This window comes from Sapajus apella, unplaced genomic scaffold (genome assembly GCF_009761245.1).
Source record: "Sapajus apella isolate SASKATOON/1434 unplaced genomic scaffold, GSC_monkey_1.0 scaffold110, whole genome shotgun sequence".
Taxonomy (NCBI): Eukaryota; Metazoa; Chordata; class Mammalia; order Primates; family Cebidae; genus Sapajus; species Sapajus apella.
The window spans coordinates 5508831-5524830 of record NW_022437050.1 but is presented as its reverse complement, the minus strand read 5'-3'; the positions used below and the strand labels follow the sequence as shown (position 1 = coordinate 5524830).

At 55.5% G+C, this 16000-nt stretch overlaps 1 protein-coding gene across 10 annotated transcripts in view; it reads left to right on the top strand.

Moving 5' to 3' along the window:
• TNRC18 (trinucleotide repeat containing 18) overlaps positions 1-16000 on the top strand; it is a 112697-nt gene extending 96697 nt beyond the window's left edge. For 7 of the 10 annotated variants that reach the window (XM_032259629.1, XM_032259627.1, XM_032259625.1 and 4 more), the window contains 10 exons: positions 630-771; positions 3051-3168; positions 3671-3746; positions 3854-3962; positions 7899-8015; positions 9074-9238; positions 10322-11670; positions 12931-13167; positions 13360-13434; positions 14442-16000. In XM_032259629.1, coding sequence (XP_032115520.1) covers positions 630-771; positions 3051-3168; positions 3671-3746; positions 3854-3962; positions 7899-8015; positions 9074-9238; positions 10322-11670; positions 12931-13167; positions 13360-13434; positions 14442-14648 — 2595 coding nt within the window. In that variant the 3' untranslated portion in view covers positions 14649-16000. The remainder of the gene's footprint in view (positions 1-629; positions 772-3050; positions 3169-3670; positions 3747-3853; positions 3963-7898; positions 8016-9073; positions 9239-10321; positions 11671-12930; positions 13168-13359; positions 13435-14441) is intronic. The other 3 variants (XM_032259622.1, XM_032259619.1, XM_032259621.1) reach the window with 1 other exon arrangement.

The window sequence follows — 16000 nt, the reverse complement described above, 5'->3', positions numbered from 1 at the left end:
CTCTGCCTGCTGCTCTGTGTTCACCCTCCCCATGAGAGAGGCTGCGGGTGACAAGGGTGACATCATTGGCGTCCCTGTGCTCCAGGGATAAGGGGATATGGGGGACTTGGTTCCTGTCCTCAGGAGATGCCTGCATTAGCGGGGGCGGGGGACACTGGAACAGTGATCAGGAGACCTGGGTGATGGGCCCCCAGCCCAGCATCAGGTCCTCACGGGCTGTCAGGCTTGGGTGAATTTCTTAGCCTGAGTGGGAGATGGTGGCGTACCCACTCCCCACACCTGCTAGCCCCTGCCCAGTGGTTTTCCCTCAAGCCCATTGGGTCTGGCTGGAAATGCTGCCGCAGTTTCTGAACTGAGGCACCCCCCCCAATGGTAATGAACAGAAGTATGGTAGTGAGAACTGAGCACTGAGTACTGAGTATTGAGTAATGAGCCCTGGCCAGTGGGTTTCAGCCCCATTTCACCCTCCCCCTGATCTCTTGGGTGCCCCCACCTGGGATCCCCACCATGCACATGACAGATTCCCTCTATGGCCTGACTGTGGCTCCAGGTTTCCAGAGAGGGTCCCCAGCCTGGCAGGACCCCCGTGCCAGGTGCTAAGTCATTTGTTGGCCATTCTCTGTCCCCAGAACCGTGGGAAGGGGGGCGCCGTGAGCAAGCTGATGGAGAGCATGGCAGCCGAGGAGGATTTCGAACCCAACCAGGACTCGAGCTTCTCTGAGGATGAGCACCTGCCACGTGGCGGGGCTGTGGAGCGGCCGCTGACCCCGGGTGAGTGGCTGTGATGTGGTGTGTGCCGGAAGGGGCCACTGGAGCCTCCCCTGAGGGAGGCAGATCTGAGTGTGGCCTGGGACGGAAGGCCTGGGCTAGCTAGGGGCAGGGAACCGCGTGAGCAGAGGTACTGAGGCTGGACCGAGTTCCCTGGGGTGGATGACGTTGGTTTGGCTGTAGCTTAGTCAACTGGAGATGGAGCATAAGAGTCACCTTGGAGCCAGGGAGGAGGCAGTTCCCAAGAGGCGCTTAGGGAGGAGGCAGTTCCCAAGAGGCGCTTGGGAAGGAGCTCCGTGTTGGCCCTAAGGAAAATGAGAAGCTCTCTGAGCTTAGATGTGGGGATGTGATGTGGTCAGATTGGCTTTAAAATGAGCTGTCTGAGGTGGGCACAGTGGCTCACGCATGTAATCCCAGCACTTTGGGAGGCCAAGATGGGCGAATCACCTGAGGTCAAGAGTTTGAGACCAGCCTGGCCAACATGGTAAAACACCGTCTCTACTAAAAATACAAAAATTAGCCAGGTGTGGTGGTGGGCGTCTGTAATCCCAGCTACTCGGGAGGCTGAGGCAGGAGGATCGGTTGAAACCAGGAGGTGGTGGTTGCAGTGAGCTGAGATGGCACCATTGCACTCCTGCATGGGCAACAAGAGCGAAACTCTGTCTCCAAAAATAAAAAAGCAAGCGCTCTGTTGCTGCACAGGGAATGAGTTGGGGGCCCCAGGAGAGGCGAGGAGTCCAGTTAGGCTGTGCTGTCAGGTGAGAGTGGGTCGTGGCCTGGGGCTGCCATGGGGGCAGCAGGAGGGAGGTGGAGCAGGGTGTTTACAGTAGGAGGGAGAGTGGATGGGATGTGGGGTTGGGGGTGCAGGCAGATGAGCAGGGAAGGGAAGGGTGACATCAGGTGTTGGGGTGGCTTGGGGCCCTGTCTCTGAGACCCGGGCCAGGAAGGGTCATGCACTGGGCTTTGATGGCTGAAGTCTGGAGCACCTGGAGGGGCATCCTGGAAAGTCACGCCCAGGAGGCTCTCAGACCCAGGGGTCTGGAGCTCAGAGGTGAGATCATGGGTATGGATAGGGGAGCGAGTGAGAGAAGGAGCTGGCCGCCCCAAGACTGTAGCAGTCAGCGGCTGCTCCAGAGAAAGGGAGGAACCCACAGGGAGAGAGAGCAGAGGGTTCGGGCGGCTGACCACCTTTAGGAAGTTTGCCTCTGGCCATTGGTTTCCACTAGAAAGAAAAATCAGATGGCAAGTCACAGAGGTAGGTGGAGTGTGGTGTCTTGCACCTGTAATCCCAGTAGTTTGGGAGACCGAGTTTGGAGGATCACTTGAGACCAGGAGTTTGAGATCAGTTGAATAATGTAGCAAGACCCTGATTCTACCAAAAGTAAAATAATTAGCCAGGCATGGTGGTGCACACCTGTAGTCCCCGCTACTCAGGAATCTGAGGAGGGAGGATGGCTTAAGCCAAGGAGTTCAAGGCTGCAGTGAGCTATGATCACACTGTACTCTAGGTGGGTGACAGAGCAAGACCTTGTCTCTGAAAAAATTATTTTAAAGAAGAGGCTGGGTGCGGTGGCCGATGCCTGTAATCCCAGCATTTGGGAGGTTAAGGCAGGTGGATCACCCGAGGTTAGGGGTTCGGGACCAGCCTGGCCAACATGGTGAAACCCCATCTCTGCTAAAAATACAAAAATTAGCCAAGCATGGTGGCAGGCGCCTCTAATTCCAGTTACTTGGGAGGCTGAGGCAAGAGAATCGCTTGAACCCAGGAGGCAGAGGTTGCAATGAGCCGAGATCGTGCCATTGCACTCCAGCCGGGGCAACATCTACAAAAAAAAGAACAAAAACAGAAAGCCCTAGAAGTTTGGCTGAGGGCAGTGGTAAAGGGGCTGGATGTCATGATGGAGGATGATAGCTGTCTGGCGATGGCTGGAAACCCAGAGCTTCGTGCCAGGCCCAGAGGCTGCTGGTCTTGGGGTGGGAAGAGACCGCACGTGCAGGCAGTCATCATCCCTGGGTTCACACCCACCTGGGGTCTTTCCAGATATCTGGGGCCAGGCAGAGGAGAGGGGCTGCCCATCGCACCCTGTGCGTGCGTACTGGTACACACGGGTCTGTGCGGGTATACACACAGGCAGATGAAGAAGTGCACACATCTCAGCCCCACAGGCCTACCCAGCCCCAGGGCTTTCATTCTAAGGGGATGACATTTGAGTGACGGGAGGAGGGAGAGGTATTGCAACCGTCCCTGGCTCCAGCCTTACCTCACAATCTGACCCCTGCAGCCCCGCGCTCCTGCATCATTGACAAGGATGAGCTGAAGGACGGCCTGCGTGTGCTCATCCCCATGGATGACAAGCTGCTGTACGCCGGGCACGTGCAGACTGTGCACTCGCCGGACATGTGAGTGAAGAGGGAGGCCCGGCGCAGAGCCCCACATCCCACACCTTCTCCTTGTCCCACACCTGCCCTGAACCCCAGCCGTCTCTGTGCCTGCCTGCCTGCCTGCGCTGTGGCTTCCCCTGATGGTGTGGGGCGGGGGCATGCATGGGCTCAGAGCTGACAGGCTCTGGCATTTTGTGGGGGTACTGAGTGAGCCCTGCCAAGGGCTGGGTGCGGCTGCTTCATGGCAGGAGCCGCAGCGGGAAGCGGTGAGAGAGGGAGCTTGCTGGCCTCTCGGGATCTGGACTGCACCGGCCCGGCGTGTGCTCTGCAACCCCTACTTCTATAAGGAAGATGAGCTCAGAAAAGGGGAGAATTCTCCCCACTTTCTAGCAAGTCAGCAAAGCTCTAAGTCCTGGTGCCACCTCCCAGTGGTCTAGGAGGCAGAGCTGGTGCTGGTGGGGTCGGGGCTCTCTGGAGAGCTCTAATCCTCTGCCACATCACGCCTTGTTTGCCCTGGCAGATACCGCGTGGTGGTGGAGGGTGAGCGTGGGAACCGGCCCCACATCTACTGCCTGGAGCAGCTGTTGCAGGAGGCGGTGAGAGAGGGAGGGGCGGAGCCTCGGGAGGCTCGGGGTGGGCTGGGGTATCCAAGGCCATGGCCACAACTATACCCACACCTGGCACTCACTCCATGCCCTCCCAGATCATCGATGTGAGGCCGGCCTCCACTCGCTTCTTGCCACAAGGGACCAGGATTGCAGCCTACTGGAGCCAGCAGTACCGGTGCCTCTATCCAGGCACCGTGGTCCGAGGTGAGGTGCCTCCTCCCCTAAAGCCCTCCCCAGCTCTCCTCTGCCACGTAACGTCTCAATATGGACTCATTTGGCTAATAAAACCCCTGTTTGGCTTAAGAATAACGACCTGTGGGATCACATAACTGAAAACTGTGTAGCCTTAGACATGGTTGGATCCAGGCGCCATTTAGACGATGTCATCAGGACTCCAGCTCTGAGTGTGTCTCATCAATGCTGTCATCTGTGCTGGCATCACACTAGTTCCTTGGAGATTGTAGTTTACCATCTTAACAAATCTTATCATTGGAGAATTTCTCAGTCCCAGTTTTCCCACACAAGTTCTAGTGTGAACTGACTTGGGCCACATGGTTTTCATTGATCCTACTGCTGTGAGTCTGATCACCCAGGCCTGGATCATATTCTCATCCCTGGGGCTCAGGAGTGAGGTCGCCTCCCTTTTATTCGTGGACTGAGAAGGATGGAAGGGTGGCTTCCCCAGCAAAGTGGAGATGCTATAAGAATGAGAGAGAATGAGGCTGGGCGTGGTGGCTTCCACTTGTAATTCCAACACTTTGGGAGACCAAGGTGGATCACTTGAGGTCAGGAGTTTTTTTTTTTTTTTTGAGATGAAGTCTTGCACTGTTGCCCAGGCTGTAGTGCAGTGGTGGGATCTGAGCTCACTGCAACCTCTGCCTCCTGGGTTAAAGCAGTTCTTTGCCTCAGCCTCCCGAGTAGCTAGAACTACAGGCATGTGCTACCATGCCCAGGAATTTTTTTGTATTTTTAGTAGAGATGGAGTTTCACTACATTGGCCAGGATGTTCTTAATCTGAGATCAGGAGTTTAAGACCAGCCTGGCCAATGTGGTAAAACCCTGTCTCTACTAAAAATGCAAAAATTATCCAGGTGTGGTGGCAGGTGCCTGTAATCCCAGCTAGTTGGGAGACAGAGGCAGGAGAATTGCTTGAGCCTGGGAGGTGGAGGTTGCAGTGAGCTGAGACTGCACCACTGCACTCCAGCCTGGATGACAGAGCAAGACTGTGTCTCAAAAAAAAAAAGAAAATGGAGATTGGACAGAGGAAAACAACAGGTACCCTAAGAAATATAGTTGTGGATATCAGACAGGCAAGAAAGACAGATGCTCAAATGGTCCAACCCTTAGCTCTTACAAAAGCAGTGTATCCTAGAGAGGGGGTATGGATGTTGATTAGACACCCCCCGTCCCCACAAGAAAAGCCCACTCACATGCCAAATACAGTCCACCCCTTGGCCTACCATCCATTCATACCCAGAAGATGGAAACAGATGTCAGGTCAGCAAAACAACAGATGTCTGGTCCAGCCTGAGTAGAGGATCTTGGGCTGGGAAGATTTATTTTTTTCCATCTATTAGTCACACATTTATCATCCAAACTCCAAAAGTGCTGTTAATAAGGCAGAAGTTGGCCTTAGATTCAGATTTCCTGGCACACTCTGTCCCCCTGTACTGATTCTAGGCCTGCCTCATGGGTATCATTCTGGATTCTTGGACCTTCCTTGTCCCTCTTCCTGAGAGCTGTTTTTGTTACATTGCATGTTTTTCTCTTTTTTGGTTCGGTTCCTTGTTTTAAGCAGCAGATCTTTCAGTAGCTTTCTGAGGAAGGGTCCATGGGAGGTAAATTTCTCACATATTTATGTGTTTGTAATATTTTCATTCTACCCTTATTATTTAGAGATAGTTGAGCTGGGTACCTTATTCTTTAGAGGTAGTTGAGCTGGGTATAAATTCTAGACTGGAAATAGTTCCCTCTTACCATTTCAAAGCCATTTTTCCGTTTTTATCTCGCTTCCCGTATTGTTGAAGACAGTCAACATTTTGATTCCCAAATCATTGTTGGAGAGCTGTTTTTTTTCTCTCTGGAAACTTTTAGGATCTTCCCATTATCTCTAGATCTGGAATTCCGTGTGTGTGTGTGTGTGTGTGTGTGTGTGTGTGTGTGTGTGTGTTTTCTCATCGTGCTGGGTATCTGCGTATCTGCTGGGTGGGGGTTGATTTTGAAGCAAATTTCCTTGAGTCCCGGAAGCTCTTAACTTGTAGCACAACTTGGATAACTTCTCTTGTGAATTTCATGTTTTCCCTGGAACTTGCACTAGTCCCGTGGCCCCTGGTGTGTGTGTGTGTGTGTGTGTTTTCTGTTATTGTTTATTTTTTATTTTATTCAACTTAGAGATTTCCTCTGCTTTTATCTTCTAACCCCTTCTGTTTTCTTGAATTTTAAAATTTTCTGCTATCATTTAAAACATTCTCCACCAGTTGGTCACATCTATAATTACAGGTGTGGATCACATCTGTAATCCCAGCAATGTGGGAGCCTGATGCAGGTAGATCGCTTAAGCCCAGGAGTTTGAAACCAGCCTGGGCAACATAGCAAGACCCTCTGACTGTACAAAAAGATACAAAAATTAGCCGGGCTTGGGCCAGGCAGAGTGGGTCATACTTGTAATCCCAGCACTTTGGGTGGCCAAGGCGGGCGGATCACCTGAGGTCAGGAGTTTGAGACCAGCCTGGGTAACATGGTGAAACCCCATCTCTACTAAAAATAATTAGCTGGGCATGGTAGCAGGTGCCTGTAATCCCAGCTACTTGAGAGGCTGAGGCAGGAGAATCACTTGAACCCAGGAGATGGAGGTTGCAGTGAGCCAAGGTAGCACTACTGCACTCCAGCCTGGGTGACAGAGTGAGAATCTGTCTCAAAAAAAAAAAAAAAAAAAATTAACCGGGCTTGGTGATGTGCCCCTTTTGTCCTAGTTACTTGGGAGGCTGAGGTGGGAGGATCACCTCAGCCCAGGTGGTCAAGGCTTCAGTGAACTGTGATCGTGCCACTGCACTCCAGCCTGGGTGACAGAGTCAAATTTTTTTTTTTTTTTTTTGAGGCAGATATGAATTGTTTTTCATTTTAGCTTTCTGGTTTTTTTTTTTTTTTGAGACCGAGTTGACCTGGCTGGCCTCTGCCCGCTTTGGCCTCCCAAAGTGTTGAGATCATAGGTGTGAGCCCCTGTACCCAGCCTTATTTTAGCTTTCTGTGGCTCCGTCTGTCTTCCCAGTGCCCCCTCCTTCTGTTTTTGGGTGCTGTGCTCTTCCTCTCATTAGAATCCCTCAGATGTCTGGGGACCCTGAATGAAGGAGACGTCAGCAAGCCAGTGCGAGCTCCGCACTCCCAGTCCTCACAGCGAGTGGGCAGGAATGTTTTGTTAGGGGACCAGGTTCTGCTCAGATTCCCCAAGACTCACATCCTTGGGGATATAGTCTCAGCATCTAGCGTTTGGGAAGGAGGCTGGGCTGTCACTCTTGGTGGGGGGCATGTCCAGCTTCCTCCCCTGCGCTCGGCGTCCTTCAGTTGGGAGCCTCTCTCTGGGATGAACCTCTCAGCTCCTGCCAGCCAGGCCACCCTCAGCCCGTTCAGTGTTGAGGTCTCCCTCAGTCCTGCCTCCGGAGGTGCTTGGGGCCTCTCCAGCCCAAGCCTTCTTAGGATTCTCTTGGGAAAACTACCTCCTCATCATTGGTGCCACCTTCTCCTAGGACATAAAAACCTGCTCCTGCACGTTCATCCCGGCGTCTCTCCCAAAACACCGCCGTCTCCCGCTGCTGCCCTCCGCTTTCCCGTTTTTGGTGTCTTTCAGGGTTGACACCCATGTCCCTCCTTTGCTGTGGTTGTGGGGAGGACTTTGGGTGTGAGCGGGCACAGGTTCATGTGCTCAGTAAGTCAGCTAGAAATGGAAGACCCAGTTCTCCCGCCCAGACGGCCTGGCTGTGACACCCACACTCTGCACCACTGTATACCCTCTGCCCATGTCCTGCTGCTGTGCCATAGAGACCAGGGCTGCTCAGGGGCTGGTTTCTGCTGTCCCCACCCTCGTGCGTCACTTAGGGAGCTGGAGGTTCAAGGACCTCTCCTGAGCCTCCCCTCCTCCCATAGGGTTACTGGACCTGGAGGACGATGGGGACTTGATCACCGTGGAGTTTGACGACGGAGACACAGGCAGGATCCCCCTTTCACACATCCGCCTCCTGCCCCCCGACTATAAGATCCAGTGTAAGTGATGAGCTCATGACACCCAGGCTCCTGCCAGGAGCCGCCCACCCTGGCTCTCACCCTCCCAGCCCAGTTCTGGGCTCTGTCTGAAGTCATTTGGAGTGACAGGGGATGGAAATGGCAGAAACCATGGGTGGGGGCTCCCATGAGATCCCAGGGCTCCCAGGTCCTGGGTCCCGGGTGTATGAGGACATTCCCAGGCCCATTGGCCCAGGCCATGGGAAGCTGATCAAAAAGTGTTATTGGCCGGGCATAGTGGCTTACGCCTGGAGGCTGAGGCGGGCAGATCACCTGAGGTCAGGAGTTGAAGACCAGCCTGGCCAACATGGTGAACCCCTGTCTCTATGAAAAACAGAAAAATTAGCTGGGCATGGTGGTGTATGCCTGTAGTCCCAGCTGCTTGGGAGGCTGAGGTGGGGGAATCCAGGAGTTCAAGGCTGCGGTGAGCTGTGATCGCACCACTTTGCTCCAGCTTGGGTGACAGAATGAAACTCAATCTCTAGAAAACAAACAGGCCAGGCCCGGTGGCTTACCCCTGTGATCCCAGCACTTTGAGAGGCCGGGGCAAGCGGATCACATGAGGTCAGGAGTTCAAGACCAGCCTGACCAACATGGAGAAACTCTACTAAATATATAAAATTAGCCGGGTGTGGTGGTGCACATCTGTAATCCCAGCTACTCGGAAGGCTGAGGCAGAATAGCTTGAACCCGGGAGGCAGAGGTTGCAGTGAGCTGAGATTGCACCATTGCACTCCAGCCTGGGCAACAAGAGCAAAACTCCATCTCAAAAAAAAAAAAAAAAACACCAGCATCTTTATGCACCTGTCCCAGCTCCACAAAGTGTTTTATTTTACTTTATTCGGGAGCCTCTGGCTGCTTGCTGTAGATGGGGCCTCCCCTGCTGGACCTCACAGCCTGTGGCAGGAGACTGCCCGGGGTGAACCACCTGGCGTCAGTTGCTTCCGACCCATCCCTGATCCCCGGGACTGACTAGGGTCTTGGACGCTCCAAGCTGGGGAAGCCAGGCCTGATGAGCCACTCTGTCCTCTGTCCCGCAGGTGCTGAGCCATCTCCGGCACTCCTGGTGCCGAGTGCCAAGCGCCGCAGCCGGAAGACCAGCAAAGACACCGGGGAGGGCAAAGATGGGGGTACAGCAGGGTCGGAGGAGCCAGGAGCGAAGGCCCGTGGGCGTGGGCGGAAACCCAGCACCAAGGCCAAGGGTGGTACGTTGGCCTGGGCCCCAGGGCAGGGGTGGGGGCGGGACTCCGTGCCTGCCTGCTATCTCTGTAAGAACTCTGGGCCAGGCGTGGTGGCTCACGCCTGTAATCCCAGCACTTCGGGAGGCCAAGGTAGGCGGATCACCTGAGGTCAGGAGTTCAAGACTAGTCTGGCCAACATGGTGAAACCCTGTCTCTACTAAAAATATAAAAATTAGCCAGGTGTGGTGGCAGGCGCCTGTAATCCCGGCTACATGGGAGGTGGAGGCAGGAGAATTGCTTAAACCCAGGAGGCAGAGGTTGCAGTTGGCCAACATCACACCATTATGCTCCAGCCTGGGCAACAAGAGAGAAACTCTGTCTCCAAAAAAAATAAAAAACTCTGCACTGTGGGGCTGTTCTGACCAGGTGGCAAATGAGGAAACTGAGGCTGAGGGAAGTAGGTTGATTTGTCAGAGGCAGAGCTGAGCTGCAGTGGCCTGTGTTTCTTTCCAGATTCCAGAGAAAATGCTTCGTGCAAGCTGAAAGCAGAGGCTACTAGAGGACCCTCTTTGGGGCCAGTATACCTTAAAGTTGATACAGGGGAGCCGCTCAGGGAGATCCAAGAGGGCCGCAGCCAGGTTCTGCTTAGGAAGTAGCCCAGGGTTGAAACTAGGCCTTTCTGCCAGGTGTAGTTTCAACCAGGCCTTTCTGCCCACACCTATAATCTCAGCACTCTAGGAGGCCCAGGCACGGGGATCACTTGAGCCTAGGAGTTCAAGACCAGCCTGGGCAACATAGTAAAACTATGTCTCTACAAAAAAAAAAAAAAATGATAATACAAAAGTTAGCCAGGCTTAGTGGCACATGCTTGTGACTTCAGGTTACTTGGGAGACTGAGGCAGGAGGATCACATGAGCCCAGGGAGGTTAAGGCTACAGTGAGCTATGATCATGCCACTGCACTCCAGCTTGGGTGACTGAGACCCCATCTCAAGGAAAAAAAAGCATCCCACGAAAGCAGGCCTTTTCTGATGAAAGCCACAGGTCATCTCCTGCCAGGAAGCCTCCACCCCAGCCTCTCATCTGTTTTCTTTTGTATTTTTTGCAGACAGAGCTGCTACCCTGGAGGAGGGGAGCCCAGCAGACGAGGTCCCCAGTACCCCCTCAGCCCTGGAGCCGAGCAGCACCCCAGGTTCCAAGAAGAGCCCCCCAGAGCCTGTGGACAAGCGGGCTAAGGCCCCCAAGGCGCGCCCAGCACCCCCGCAGTCCAGCCCTGCGCCACCCACCTTCACCAGCTGCCCAGCACCCGAGCCCTTTGGGGAGCTGCCAGCCTCTGCCACCGCCCTGGCCCCAGCACCTCTCATCACCATGCCTGCCACACGCCCCAAGCCCAAGAAGGCGCGGGCAGCTGAGGAGTCGGGCACCAAGGGCCCTCGGAGGCCAGGGGAGGAGGCCGAGCTGCTCGTCAAACTGGACCATGAGGGCGTCACGTCACCCAAAAGCAAGAAGGCTAAAGAGGCCCTGCTGCTGCGGGAGGACCCAGGGACTGGGGGCTGGCAGGAGCCCAAGAGCCTCCTGAGCCTGGGCAGCTACCCGCCGACAGCCGGCAGCAGCGAGCCCAAGGCGCCCTGGCCCAAGGCGGTGGATGGGGACCTCGCCCAGGACCCCGGGCCGGGGCTCACGTTCGAGGACTCTGGGAACCCCAAGAGCCCGGACAAGGCCCAGGCTGAGCAGGATGGGGCCGAAGAATCGGAGAGCAGCAGCAGCAGTAGTGGCAGCAGCAGCAGCGGGTCCGAGACAGAAGGGGAGGAGGAAGGCGACAAGAACGAGGACGGGGGCTGCAGCGCCGGGGGCCGAAACTGCAGCGCTGCCAGCTCCAGGGCAGCCTCACCGGCCTCCTCCTCTTCCTCCTCCTCCTCCTCCTCTTCCTCCTCTTCCTCATCCTCATCTTCCTCCTCTTCTTCCTCTTCCTCCTCCTCTTCTTCCTCATCTTCATCTTCCTCCTCTTCCTCGTCATCCTCCTCCTCTTCCTCTTCCTCGTCCTCGTCCTCCTCCTCCTCCTCCTCCTCTTCCTCTTCCTCTACCACAGATGAGGACTCTTCCTGCAGCTCAGATGATGAGGCAGCCCCTGCCCCCACAGCTGGCCCCTCTGCACAGCCAGCGCTCCCCACCAAGGCCACCAAGCAGGCCGGCAAGGCGCGGCCCTCGGCCCACTCCCCAGGCAAGAAGACACCCGCGCCCCAGCCCCAGGCGCCCCCGCCACAGTCCGCACAGCCTCTGCAGCCCAAGGCTCAGGCTGGGGCCAAGAGCCGACCCAAGAAGAGAGAGGGTGTCCACCTCCCCACCACCAAGGAGCTGGCCAAGCGGCAGCGCCTGCCGTCTGTGGAGAACCGGCCCAAGATTGCCGCCTTCCTGCCCGCCCGGCAGCTCTGGAAATGGTTCGGGAAGCCCACCCAGGTAACCAAGCTCACGCCCAGGCGGGGCTGAGGGGCTGGGGGCCTTGTCTTTTGCTGCTGGGCACACATGCGCACAAATATACTACACTCATGCAAACGCACACACACTTGCACATGTATAGAAATGTAGGCACATGCATGCGTGCACATGAACATGTGTATGCCCCACACAGACACGAACATGTACACACACAGGCACATCCACATGGCAGGACCCAGTGAGAGAAGAGGGTGGTTCACACAGGCTGGCAGTGAGCCCCCAGTGTGCAGTGGTGTGGGGGAGGAGTGCCTGCATGTTCCGGTAGGGGTCTGTGGTCTCTCTCAGGCATCATTTCCAAAGCTGCTCTAGAACCGTGTTGAAGTCTCTCTTAGCCAGCTGCCGTGGCTTAAGTCTGTGATCCCAGCACTTTGGGAGGTTGAGGCGAGAGAATCGCTTAAGCTTGGGAGTTCAAGACTGCAGTGAACTATGATTGTGCCACTACACTCCAACCTGCACGATAGAGTGAGACCTTGTCTTTAAAAAAAATAATAATTTTAGCTGGGCATGGTGGCTGACGTCTGTAATCCCAGCATTTTGGGAGGCCGAGGTGGGCAGATCACCTGAGGTCAGGAGTTTGAGACCAGCCTGACCAACATGGAGAAACCCCGTCTCTACTAAAAATACAGAAATTGCTGGGCATGGTGGCGTCTGCCTGTAATCCCAGCTATTCGGGAGGCTGAGACAGGAGAATCGCTTGAACCTGGGAGGCGGAGGTTGCAGTGAGCCAAGATTGTGCCATTGCACTCCAGCCTGGCCAATAAGAGCGAAACTCCATCTCAAAAGAAATAAATGAATTAATAAATTAAATTAATTAATTAAAATAAATTAACCAGGCATGGTGTGCACCTGTAGTCTCAGCTCTTCAGATACTGAAGTGGAAGGAGTTCTTGAGCCTAGGAGTTCGTGGCTGCAGTGAGTCGTGATTGCACCACTGCACTCCAGCCTGGGCTGCAGAGTGAGACCCTGTCTCAAAAATAAAGTCTCTTAGCTGCAGAATGCTTAGGTTCAGTGAAGGCCCTCTTGGAGACCCAGCATGTCAAAGAGGTGGAAGAGAGGCTTCCCCAATTAGAGTGAGACAAGGGGCGCTTCTCTCCCCAGAGTTGGGTAGTGGCTGGCTGAGAGGCCAAGGGCCCGGAGTCCCTAGCGGCCAAGCCTGCAAGGTGGCAGGCTCCTTGGGGCTGGGCCAGGGCCCCCCATGCCCTGACGCTCGTGTTGTTGCAGCGGCGTGGCATGAAGGGCAAGGCCCGCAAGCTCTTCTACAAGGCCATCGTACGCGGCAAGGAGATGATCCGGATCGGGGACTGCGCCGTGTTCCTCTCCGCCGGCCGCCCCAACCTGCCCTACATCGGCCGCATCCAGAGCATGTGGGAGTCGTGGGGCAACAACATGGTGGTCCGAGTCAAGTGGTTCTACCACCCCGAGGAGACCAGCCCCGGCAAGCAGTTCCACCAGGGCCAGGTGAGCCTGCGGTCCCCCCCATTCCGGGGGGGCGAGGGGCAGCCTGGGGACCCCCCGACCCCTCCGGGCCAGGCATTCCAGCTGCTGGAGAATCAGTGCCCCCGCCCGGTGGGTGAGCCCTGTTCTGGGACCTGGGGTCAGGTGTGGCAGCCCCCAGGCTCACTTACAGCTCCTTCTCTGTCCGCCACATAGCACTGGGACCAGAAGTCCAGCCGAAGCCTCCCGGCGGCCCTGCGGGTCTCCAGCCAGAGGAAGGACTTCATGGAGGTAGGCGGTGGTGGTGAGGGGTGGGGGTGGCTGGCTCCTTCCCGGCAGCTCAGGCAGGGCCAGACTCGGCATCTGCGCCTCTGTCCCCCGTGGTCTGCCTCAGCCCCTGACCTGTCCCTGCCACTCTGAGTGCCTGGCTCCTGTTCTCTGTCTCTCCCGATCTCTGCATCTGGCTCTGGGGTTCTCCTACTCTCCCGGTGTCCTTCTCTGAGTCTCCGGCCAGTCTCGTCCTCTGACTCTGGGTCTCTCCTGGTTTCCGGGTCTCTCCCAACCTCTGTCTTTCAGTCTCTGTGTCTCTCTCGGTCTCTGTCTCTCAGGCTCTGGGTCTCAGTCTTTGAATGTCTCTCAGTTTCTGTCTCTTTTGGGCTCTATCTGTCTTGGTCTCTGGGGGCTTATCTGTCTTGGTCTCTGGGTCTCAGTCTGTGTGTCTTTCTGGGTCTCAGTCTCTGGGTCTCTCGGTCTCTTGGTCTCTATCTCTTAGTCTCTGTCTTAATCTCTGGGTCTCTCTCAGTCTCTGTCTCAGTCTCTGGGTCTCTCTTAGTCTCTGGGTCTCAGTCTCTGGGTCTCTGTCTCAGTCTCTGGGTCTCTCTCGATCTCTGTCTCTCTTGGTCTGTCTCTCATTCTCCATGTCTCTTAGTCTCTGGGTCTCTCTTGGTCTCTGTCTCTCTTGGTCTTTGGATCTCTGGGTCTTTGGATCTCTTGGTCTGTCCTGTCTCTCATCTGCTTTCCATCTCTCAGTCTCTGTCTCTCTACTGTTGGTGTGTCTCTCCCTTGGTCTCTGTCTCAGTTCCTGGGTCTCCCTCACCCTGTCTCTGTCTCTCCCTTGGTCTCTGTCTCTCTCAGTCTCTCTCTCTTGTTGGTCTGTCTCTCCCTTGGTCTCTGTCTCAGTTCCTGCATCTCCCTCACCCTCTGTCTCTGTGTCTCTGTCCTGGCCCCCGTGGCTCCCTGGGGCTCCCTCGGCCTCTGTGTCCCCCACCTGCCGTCCTGATGTGCCTGTTTGCCTGCAGCGCGCGCTGTACCAGTCCTCGCACGTGGACGAGAATGACGTGCAGACAGTGTCGCACAAGTGCCTGGTGGTGGGCCTGGAGCAGTACGAGCAGATGCTGAAGACCAAGAAGTACCAGGACAGCGAGGGCCTGTACTACCTTGCGGGCACCTACGAGCCCACCACAGGCATGATCTTCTCCACGGACGGCGTGCCCGTGCTCTGCTGAGCCTGCCAGGCCCTGCAGGCACCCAGGGACCCCTCTCCATCACTGCCACGGCGCGGGGACCACGTGCGTTGTGTGCATGTGAGCGCGCCTGCGGGCGTGTGCATGGGGCCAGGTATGCACGTGGACGCCCGGGCGTGTGTGTGCATGTGTGTGCCCGTGTGCATGCCACACGCCTCCCGCCCCACCTTCTCACCCCTCAGCGCCCCGAGGACAGGGGCCCCTCTCAGCTGTCAGGGTATGGCTCTGCCGTCCCCATCAGGGCAGCCTCGGCCGGAACCGGCCCCTTCCTACCCAGCACGTTGCAAGCACTTGGCCAGGCCGGCCCTCCAGGCTGCTGCTGCGTGGGGCCCCAGGGGCCCCGAGGCCCATGCAGACTGGGGATTTGGTGGGGAGGGGGCTTCTAAGGAACCAAACTGACGCTTGCTCTAGGCCTCCCGGGCACCCTTAGCACGGAGCCCACCCCATAGCCTCCCAACGTTGCATGGGACAGGGCAGTCCAATGCCAGCCGGCCTCCCTGACCGTGCCAGGCGTCCGGCTCCTACTTTCTCAGGATGGCCTGGACTTGGGGAACAGAGCTGGGTCGGGGTGCAGCCCGGGAGCATCAAAGGCGCCAGGTGGAGGGGGCCCAGCAAAGGCCCACCCTGGCCCAAACCCTCACACTACAGAAAACCCCAATGGTGCTGAAACCCTTGCCCGGCCATGTCCAGCCCCTCCCCACCCAGGAGGGAGGTGGCACTTCTTAACCTGTACAGTTTTATTGTACCAAGAAAGACTTGCCCCCGCCCCTGTATCATAAGCCTTTAAATGGAGTCAACTTTTTAATTATATATATAAAGATAAATATATATAAATATATATAAATATAAACTTTTTAAAACTGTGAAAAATAGCTATGAAATTATAAAAAAAAAAAAAAAAAGCGAACACATTCTGACGTGCAGAATATTATTTTTTATTTCCTGTTAGATTGTAGTGTCTAGCACTGGCCTCACCGGCCTCCCAGTTCCCAGCACACTCCCTGCCCAATCCCCAACCCCGCCAAGTGTACTGTACTCGCCCCCCAGGTTAGATAAGAGTTAGTTAGGGAGAGAAGAGGGAGAGAGGCAGGAGCCGGCCCGAGCCCGTGGTCCCTGCTTGGGCCCCAGAAAGCACTTAACCAGGCCCCAAGCCTTCCAGGGAAACCAAGGTCTCGACCAGACAATCTTGAGGGAAGGAAGCCAGACTTTGGGTTTGTTTTTTGGGGGAATTATTGTTTTTTAAGTTTCTTTTGGAATTTTGTTGGCAAATTCTGTGTGATCTTTTTTCATAAAAAAAGAAAAGCAAAGAAAAAGATTTAATTGGAAAAATAAAA